This window comes from Labrus mixtus, chromosome 1 (assembly GCF_963584025.1).
Source record: "Labrus mixtus chromosome 1, fLabMix1.1, whole genome shotgun sequence".
NCBI classification, from domain to species: domain Eukaryota; kingdom Metazoa; phylum Chordata; class Actinopteri; order Labriformes; family Labridae; genus Labrus; species Labrus mixtus.
This window is the reverse complement of record NC_083612.1, coordinates 2,122,931-2,132,930: the sequence shown is the minus strand read 5'-3', so window position 1 is coordinate 2,132,930 and position 10,000 is coordinate 2,122,931. Positions and strand designations below refer to the sequence as shown.

The 10,000-nt window shown below is 45.9% G+C and overlaps 1 protein-coding gene across 1 annotated transcript in view; it reads left to right on the top strand.

Moving 5' to 3' along the window:
- Nucleotides 1-10,000, top strand: part of LOC132978986 (A-kinase anchor protein 13-like) — a 124,805-nt gene that overhangs the window by 37,097 nt on the left and 77,708 nt on the right. The window contains exons 7-9 of the mRNA XM_061044408.1: nucleotides 433-619; nucleotides 882-2,718; nucleotides 6,311-6,384. Coding sequence (XP_060900391.1) covers nucleotides 433-619; nucleotides 882-2,718; nucleotides 6,311-6,384 — 2,098 coding nt within the window. The remainder of the gene's footprint in view (nucleotides 1-432; nucleotides 620-881; nucleotides 2,719-6,310; nucleotides 6,385-10,000) is intronic.

Below are 10,000 nucleotides of genomic sequence, written 5' to 3'. Positions count from 1 at the left end.
ACACAAACACTGCACATACTCTAACCTGCAGGGGGGGGGGGGGGTCTTTTTGGGGGGAATGGAGGGTGTTTTGTTTTACTCCTGGGATGTTAAGAAACACGTTTGTTGAGTTGCTGCAGTGTCTGAACTTCTGCACATTTACAAGCTTCTTTATCTTATAACGACGACGCCTCTTCAGGTCGCTCACCTGCCGAGCCGCTCGACCCGACTAAACATGACCTCAGAGTTTGACAGGAAGCGTTTCTCCACTCTCAGGAAAAAGAAAAAAAAAATCAGTCATGTACGTGGACTTATCAAAGAAAAAAAGTGGGAGTGTCGATCAGCTGACATCACCGTTTAAACTTTGTCCTGAAAGCAGCGCTCTGCCCTGTTAGCCAATCACGTTCCTCCAGACCCTTCTGGATGATTTTAAGTGTTTTTATTTCTCGTCAGGGCTGAGGCGGACTCAGAGGCGGACAAAGGGACCGAGCCGGTTTCCGCGGACGCCCGGGTGTTCTGCCACCTCCCCAGGCTGCGCACACACACTCTGACGCTGAGGACCCGCCCGGGCCGCGACCCCCCGACCCTTCAGAGGAGCGCCGAGCTGCTGCTTCACTTGGTTTGCCATCTCCATGCCAAGGTGAGTCACACCAACCCTGCCCCTCTCAGCACGCCGTTTTCTACCCACGCTGGTCCTTATCTGGTACCTGGGCTGCTGCTGGACATTGTTGGATTGTTTGTCTTTTCACTGCCCTCGTTTTTTTAACCTTGAAGCTCACTTTGTGTAACCGGTGGAACACCTTATGCAACCACAGAGCTGCTGATTGATAAGAACTAGAGAGCGGCTCTGTCTGTGTCTCTGAGGGGAAAAAAACGTTTATTCTTCTTCTTTTTTCTCTCAGGGAGTTTCTGAGCTGGAGCTGCAGTTTGATTCTCTGCACACGGCGGCTGAATGTTGTGACGGTGTAGAGACAGAGACGACCTGTCCACAGCGGCTCTCCACAACAACAACAACAACAACAACAACAACAACAACAACAACAGAGGGGAAGTGCTCATTGGAAAGCAGCCGTGTTGACTGTGCACATGGAGCCTGGAGTTTGTCTTTAAGCAGTCAGGAGGAGTCAGGAGCCGGCCTCGGGGAGTCCGGCCTCGGCCCCCCAGAGGACTGGGTGTGTCTCAGTTCAAACATTGGGAGAGATTACTGCAAGAGGAGGCCGAGGAGGGAGCAGCCTGGTGTTTCCTCCCAGAGTGAGAGAGCGTGTGAAGGAGAAGGGAGCGAGGCAGACGGGGAGAGCCTCGCCGTGGGAATCAAACCGCCGGCGGAGGAAACTGATAGTGGAGAGGCTGCGATTGGGGAGGGAGAGGAGGCCACGGGGGGAGAGGAAGTGGAGGACAGCACTGCTGAGAGGAGGGAGGAGGAGGAGGAGGAGACAGATCCAGTAACGCCCAGTGGAGACACAAAAGATCCAGTCATGGGTCAGTCCCCGTCTCAGGAGGACTCAGAAACCTCTGATTCAGAAATGAAGGACTGCCGTCAGGAAGGAGAGAACATCGAGGAGGAAGAGATGAGACTCAGCCGGGATCCCTGCGACGGCCTCTTTTTACAGGCGAGGGAGTTTTCAGACCCTCTATCAACCCCGGGGGACGCCCCCAGCCCGCCGCTGATAGACGGCGGTGATGTAATGGAGGAGCCTGAGTCTGTTGTTCCACCTCTCTTGATAGAAGGCCTCCACGAGGGGGAACCTCCACCAGACACAAACACCCTGGAACAAAACCAGGAAACAGCTGGTGGGGATTACTCCTCCTCGGAGCAGCGGAGGGGCTCGGCTCCACAATCTGCTCGTCATCCTGGGACAGCGAGCGACGAGGAGCAGGATGGCGAGGACGTAGCTGAACCTTCTGAATACATCATGGAGAGAATGATTCTGCCGATGTATGAACCGTACAACACGGCCGAGTGTGAGGTCGCCGACGTCTCCATGGAGGGAACGCGCACAGATCCGTCACCTGAGCCGTCCCCTGAAGCGGTCCCCCCCAGCTCAGGACTCTGTGATCTGACACAGTCCGTCTCTAGTGATGACGACGGCAGCTTCCAATCGGTCGCGAGCTCCACAACTGAAATATTCCACCCCACTCAGGACGGCGCCGGAGCGGAGGACGAGGACTCGACTGCATCCAGGATCATGGACGAGCCGGACGATTCAGAACCTTTGGAAAGCAACGATCGCTCAGCGGCTGAGGCGGCCTGCAGCCAGACCGGCACTGAGCCTGGATCACCCGGTCCCCAAACAACGGGGGCTTTGTCTCCTGAGGGGACAGCAGACGACGAGTCCGCCCCAGAACTCTCCAAAGAGGATCATCTGGGTGAAGGGTCGGCAGAGAGCGGGGACAATCCAGCAGCTGATGAGAGTGAACCTGCAGAGGCCGGCGACTCTGATCTGAACGCAGCGTTAGAGGATGTGACATCAGAGGTCAAAGGTCCATGTGGTGGAGAGGAAGGGGTTAAATCTACGTCAGCGCCTTTTGAAAACAGCGGAGACGAGCAGCTAGTGCTTCAGCGACCCGAACAGGAGGATTCACCTGAGATCAGTACGTCACAAGATGTCACTTTAACGTCAGACGGTGCAGATGTTGAAGCATCGAGTGAACCTCACGCTGAGAACGAGTCGACCGATAACACCGAGATGCACGGCGAGGTGGGCGGAGCCTCGCCGAACCACAGCTGCACGAGTCAAGGTGAGAAAAAGAAAAAGCTGTGATTTATTTCAGTCCCGGTCCAGGTTTGTTCTGGTTGCACACACTCGCATACATCACAGGGCAATATGTTTGTCAAAGTCTCTCCTCCTAAACAAATATGCTAAATCACATTAGCTCTTCTTCTTCATGTGATTAATGACAGCAGCTCGCCGATGCTAAATGCTATAGAGCTCAGCGTAATTGTGCTTACAGAGGTTTTTTCACTCTGACGTCCTGCTGTGATTTATAGCAGGTTTACAGTCGGACTTTTCTGCTTTGGTCTTATTGTTTATCAAAGTGTTAATGACCATCTGTCTCTTTATTTAGAAACAGTTACAACCAGGAAAAACAGTAAATAATAGAATAGAATTACTTTATTGATCCCAAACTGGGAAATTGTGGTGTTACAACAGCATAATAATTATAATAATTAATTTATCCCGCGAGGGGAAATTCAAATTTCTTTTTTTGTTATCAAAATTATTTAGTTATTTGGTTTTTTTTGCATGTTATCAAAGAAAATAAAACAATATAAGAATAGATACATAAATAAGCTTAGAATATAAAAAAACAAGAATAGGAAGAGATTTATACATCAAGGGTTTAACTTAACATTCCTACTGGTTTAAAAAAATAAAAAATGAAATACAACATTTATTCAGGCTTGTCAACTGAATGTAAAAATACTTGCTGGAGGTCAGAGATGTAAGTTTGTAAAAACAGTGATGACAGTGGTAAATGTGGAAAAACACGATTTTCAGAACAAAATGAAAAAGTCAGTTTTCAGTGTGACCTCCGTCTGACCTCCACTCATCGATATTTGTTTTGGGGAGACTGATCAGAAGTTCTCTTTAATTTACTGCTGGGAGAGTTCTTTAGATTTGATTTATTTCTGTCCAGGTCATCCCTCGCTGTCCCTGTAATATTTAGTAGGGCCCGACCGATATGGAATTTTTGGGTCCGATACCGATATTGATATTGGGGAGGGAAAAAAATCTGATACCGATAAATTGGCCGATATCTTTCTTTGATCCATGTCCTATCTTTAGCGATGAATAAATACACATTTATTGTGTTTACACTCGTGTAAAAGATAAATACTGAAGACAAGACGGTCACTCAGCTGGAAAGGAAATGAGCATGTACATCACCTCTTGACGCTAATAATGCTCATTAAGATCCATATAGCGCCCTCTGCTGGTGACAACCAGAAACATAACTTTGGTCTTTGGTGAATAAAAATATTAATATTGGTGCACATCTGTGATAAAAGTACCGATAGTCACTGGATATGCTAATATCGGCCGATGTTATCGGCTGGCAGATGAATCGGTCGGGCTCTAATTTTTAGGTGTGGACGGGGGCGTGGGTAGCCTAGTGGTCAGTGGGTATGCCCCATGTACGGAGGCTGTAGACCTCCTAGCGGGCTGCCTGGGTTTGAATCCGACCAGTCACTCCTTTCCTTCATGTCTCTGTCTCTGTCCACCGTCCTGTCTCTTTAAATAAAGGCACAAAAAGTACCAAACTATCGTGTTAGTGCGACTTAATCTGGATTTAAAATGCATGAAAACATAGTTAGTCTGCGTGTAATCGTTGAATTCCTCTAAATTTGACTAACACCCCGAGATAATTTAATTTATTCAAACCTTTATTTTAGCAGGAAAATATATTTTTTTCCAGAGCGTCCTGGCTAAGACGATAAGACGTTAAGCAGAGAAAGGTGCACGCAGCGTTCACTACTGCAGGTGGAGGTCACACGTTTACACCTCAATCAGACCCAAACTGGCCCGAGGCGTTCTGAGCATGCTCCTCAGTTCCAGCGCCGGGCTTTGACCCCGAAGTCGAACAGCAGAAAAGTGTAGCACAGTCGACGCTAGAGGGATGGCGTTTATGTTAACCCTAACACCCAGAGGTGTAAAGACGTCCATGTTTTCACCGTTTGACTTCCAGGTTCTCGCTTGACCAGATAATGGTCGAATGAAAACTGCCCGCCCGTGGGTACAAGATACGATCTGTACATTTAGGAAAAGAGGTCACATGATGTCACAACGCCGCCTTTCTGCGCTCGGAGCGGCCGCACAGAAAAGACGTAGCGCTGCTGCAAACTCTCTCTCCTCTTTGAAAAAATAAGAATCTCAAACCATGACCAATCAGAGTCGTTCCTGATGACCTGCATGATGAGTCACAACAGTCCTGTAGCTGATTCCTTAAAGTAAAACAATAACTTTGCTGCTTCACTGAACGAGAGGACAAAAGGAGACATTCTGGGACACGTTACATAACAGAACCGTCTTAAACCTCCCGTACCTCAGGCCGTGTGTGCTTTAACAACACGTCCCTCTATGTTCATGTGTTCTGTGTTAGGCTCTGGCTGCAGTGTGCTGCATGTCAGCAGGCAAGGTCACATTACCCGAGCATGTGACCACGTCTAGAAGGCTGCGCTCTCTCTCTAAAACAAACATGCACAAAGCCAGCTGATGCCGAGCGGGGAGCAGGAAGTGAGAGTGAACGTCCAGCACTCCTCTCTCTCTCTGTCTGCCGCTTATTTTCACTCATCAGGAATCATTGTGCCCGACCCCAAAGTCCAATAAAGAAAAGGTCAGGGGCGAGGTCACACACACAGAGCGGGGGGTCATTATCAACTAATCCGGGGATATATTTACCGGCACTGAGGAGCAGAGACGGGTTCTTTCATGGTTTGAAAATGAAGTGATCGAATAAATAAAGGATATTAAAAATAAAGGATAAATTATTATTATTATAATAATAATTATTATTATAATTATTATTTATTATTATTATTATTATTATTATTATTATTATTATTATTAATTATAATTATTATTAATTATTATTAATTATTATTATTATAATTCTTATAATTATTATTAATTATTATTAATTATTATTAATTATTATTATTATTGTTGTTATTATGATAATTAGAATTATTGTTATTGTTATTATTATGAAAGGAGGAAAGATGTGCTGTAAGAGACTGTCTCACTTCCTTTAGCATTGAGTCACACTCACCCAAACACGCCTTCAGAGAAAGATTCCTTTAATCCATCTCAAGATAATAACACCGGGCCGTCAATGCACCGATTGGGTTCTGTTTTTTAGAATCAAAGAATGATTCATTCATTTACATCCAAATGGTCATGGTGCCCCGGGGAAATGTTTTTTTTATAAAAAGTACAGAAAAAGTGCCGACACTTGGGCGCTGGTGGCGCAGTGGTTAGTGCGCGCGCCCCATGTACAGAGGCTGTAGTCCTACAAGCGGGCGGCCCAGGTTCGAATCCCACCTGTGGCTCCTTTTCCCGCATGTCATTCCCCACACTCTCTCTCTCCCTGATTTCTGACTCTATCCTCTCTCCTATCTGTCCATTAAAGCCCAAAAATAAACCTTTAAAAAACAAACAAAAAAGTGCAGACACGAGCGACTCCAGAACGTCAGCACACCGCGTCTTTCTGCGGGGCCGACAGACGACCCTCTGCTCCTCTCACTCTGAACATGTGTAACTCACTCTCTGTATTTGTTAAGATTTGATGATTTGCTCTCATTGTGTTGTTGTTTTGTGATTTTCTTCAGAGGCGATCGTGTGCGAACAGACGGCGGCAGACGATGAAAGCGTTCCAGTCGAGGAAACAGACGCAGTAACCACGGTAAGATCAAAGTGTTGGATGTGGAGCTGTGTTGAGTTGTCAACGTGTGTTTGATTTACACGAGTCAGAGATGAGTCATTGTTTGCCCAACAAGTGAAACACCCTCAGTAACCTTTGTCAACCAGCCGCAGACATCAGTCGAGTGACTGCAGATCATTTTCTCTGCAGATACATCGACTTCACAAACACAGGTTTTACTCTTTACTTTCTTAATGGCTGCATTCCAACACTCTTAGTTCCAGCGGTGCTTTCTCCTCCACGATAAGGCCAAATGTCTGTGAATCTGATTCCTTTAGATCAGGGGTGGGCAACTGGCGGCCCGGGGGCCACATGCGGTCCCCATCAACCCTCAGCGTGGCCCTCAGGTCAGTTTTTACAGATAAATTAATTGGAAACTGGAAGAAAAACATGACAAAATCTGCCATGGAATCATGAAAACCTGAAATATGTCCATGATAATATTTGATCACAGGTATATGTTGAGTTAAATTTGAGACTGTAATCGTTTTTGTATTCTACAATTTGAATTAAATGAATGTGGCCCTTGCTGTGACCGAAGTTGCCCGCCCCTGGTTTTAGAGAGATCCAGGCAGCAAGGAGCGCTCTGATGCTACCGAGGCTAACAGAACAGATCAGCAGGGTTTGTTTAGAACGAGAAAACAGAAGTGTGCAGGATGGAGTTCTGACAGGAGGGGGGAGGGACTAACGGGCTCATCAGATACAAAGTCTGGATCCAAGTCATGGAGCTCGCTGGTCAAGCTCAGTTTGTCCTTCTTTAGTTTGTCCTTCCATCAACAGAGATGTAAACATTCCAACAAACATCGACAACAGGCCTTCGTTCAGAGAGACAAGTGTACCAGTGGAGGATCAAAGATGAAGCATTAAATTAAGTTAGGAGTGAAGATGTCGAGCGTGAGACTCGACCACTTCACAGTCCTCCTCGTGTGACGTCAGTTTTGTCCGCTTGTTTCTAAGAACGGAGCTCAGCATCCTCCGAGTCTGAATGCAGCTCTTTGATAGTGTGCAGCATGCAGCGCTGCGTGTGACTCTTACTCACTTTGGTAAAACAACCAGGCTAATCGATGACGTCATCCTGCATCCTGTTTGCACGGCGGGTCTGAGCCTCAGTTTTTAACAGGCAGGCTTCTTCAGATGAAGGGGAGGAGTTACACTTTTCATCAGCGCACAGAAAGGAAACGTGCAGTTTGTGTGCAGTAGAATGAATCTGAACTCTTAAGTTAAATGTTCCTTAAAGGTGGAGTCAGCAGCTTTCTCCTTCAAAATAAAACACAGACTTCTCCTTCAAAATAAAACACAGACTTCTCCTTCAAAATAAAATCCAGACTTCTCCTTCAAAATAAAACACAGACTTCTCCTTCAAAATAAAATCCAGACTTCTCCTTCAAAATAAAACACAGACTTCTCCTTCAAAATAAAAGACAGACTTCTCCTAAAGTGAAGATGCTCCATTGTCCCTTCTGGGCCTCCGTACATGTGTGGTGGTGACTGTGTCTGCAGAGACTCTGTCCTCTGACTGGATTTTACTGTTCTGATTTGTTCTGGTCGACTCGGGATGTTTGTGGGCGGAGCTTGTGTGTTTCCTCCAGCCAATGACAGCGCAGCAGGTGAGTTTAGGAGTGGATACAGTTCAGTGATTGGACGAGATTCAAAGCGGTGAATATGACGGACGTGGACGTAGCGGCAAAGAAGAGAAAATATAATGAGAGTGAGGAGAAACACCAAGTGGATAAAGCTCGTTCTAAAACGAGGGTGAACCTTGTGTTGTCTTTTACCCGTGGATGTGGAGTTGGTCTACTTCCTGTTGGACAGGAAGGTGACAAACACCGGTGGTTAGCTTGAGCTAGCGTGTGTTAGCTTGCAGATTTTAGATACAAGCAGTAAACGTACACACTACGTCCTGCAGGGGGCGGGGCTTCTAGAGGAGGAGGGGCCCAGTTTGAATGTTGTGTTTACAATATTTCAACTGATTCCACCTTTAAGGACATGGACAGAAAAGTTTTTCATGATTATTAAAGAGTGTTGAAACTCTTTGAGAAACCTCCGGCTCACAGAGATGAGCAAAAGCCCGTCAAGCGGATCAGACAGAATGGCAGACACGTTCTTGTGCATACATCATGAGTTTTTTTTATCTCAGAAACTATAACCAGCTCTGTTGTGATTGCGAGCTCTGGTGTAAACCTAAAACACATTTTATTATTGAATATTTCTCTTATTATCCCATGTCTTCTTAGCGGGCTTGGCAGAACCAGAGAATGCACATTTCTTTCTTTTCTTGCAGACTGTGATCTGATGAGCAGCTTCATGTGCAAACTGAAGAGCTGCAGAAAGTTTAGCCAGATTTTTTCCTCCTGGTTTTCTTTTTTCAATTTGAGAGATGCAGCCGTGTCTGTTTTCTTGGTTTGTTTTTGTATATTTGGTGAGTGCTGCAGACATTCAGCAGGACGTAATACCTCTAAACACACTTCACGATGTGCCTCATGTTGTTCAGCTCGTGTCTCAGCTCGCAGCACATGGACGTGATGTTCAGCAGACAAAGTGTTGCTGACTAACAGATTCCTCAGCAGCTTCAGCCTGCAGTGGCTCTGCTTATTCCTGGGCTGCGGTTTAGGTCAGTGGCTTGTTCTCAATGCCAGATGTCAGACTGCAGGAGGGAAAACACACAGCGTGCAGTTCACCGGGGTCGCCAGCAGAGGGCGGTGTAGCCTCAATGCCAACGATGCCAAATCTCAGATATCAGATTTAAAGATCCTGTTGAAAGCTTCATGACGAGCAGACAAAGAAAAAGAATCATCATTCAAACAGTGTGATGAACACCTACAATAAGGTTTATTATTTATCTGTGAATAACAGTTATAAAGATGATGAGTGTTAAATTAGAGGCTCATGAGTCCTGAGTCATCAGCTGTAAAAACAACAGGCTGGATAACAGAATCTAAACGGAGCGACGATGAATAGCTGCATGAAACAAGATGTTAGGTTAATGAAGTAATTAAAGAAACATGGAGCATGTCGCTGTTCTGACAGGATGTAAGCTGTTCAGGAAGCAGATAATTTAATGTCGGTTGAATCAGCGTGTGTGACATCTTGTGCATATTTATAATTTAAGAAGAGAGGGACTTGTAGTCTTAGACGCTGTGACCAAAAATGTTTATTTTGCTTTTATATAAAGGTTTTCTTCAGCAGCTGTGCGCCCTCTCTTAAAGGAGCAGTATGTAACTCTGACCCCTAGTGTTTAAAATGGGTACTGCAGTCTAAATTTTCTAAACATCATAGAGAGCTGTCTCCCCCCCCTCCCTCCTCTCTAGAGTCCATGCTCACTCAGGTCACCATGTGGTGGACTCTGAAGCTTCAGTGTTTATCCAGCTCTGCATGGGTCTGTAAACCTTTCTGTGTTCTAACCTCTCTCCATTTTTCAAAAGCATCTCCAATATTGATCCTAGTTTGAGCACGTTTCTGCTCGTGGAGCTTATTAGAAACATGCAGAGGCTTTTTAGGTCGGGTACAATCACTTCTATCTGAACCACTTCTCTTGCCCGCTTCCATCACTGCAACACCTGTTGACCTGATAACTGCTCTCATATCTGACAAACCGAGG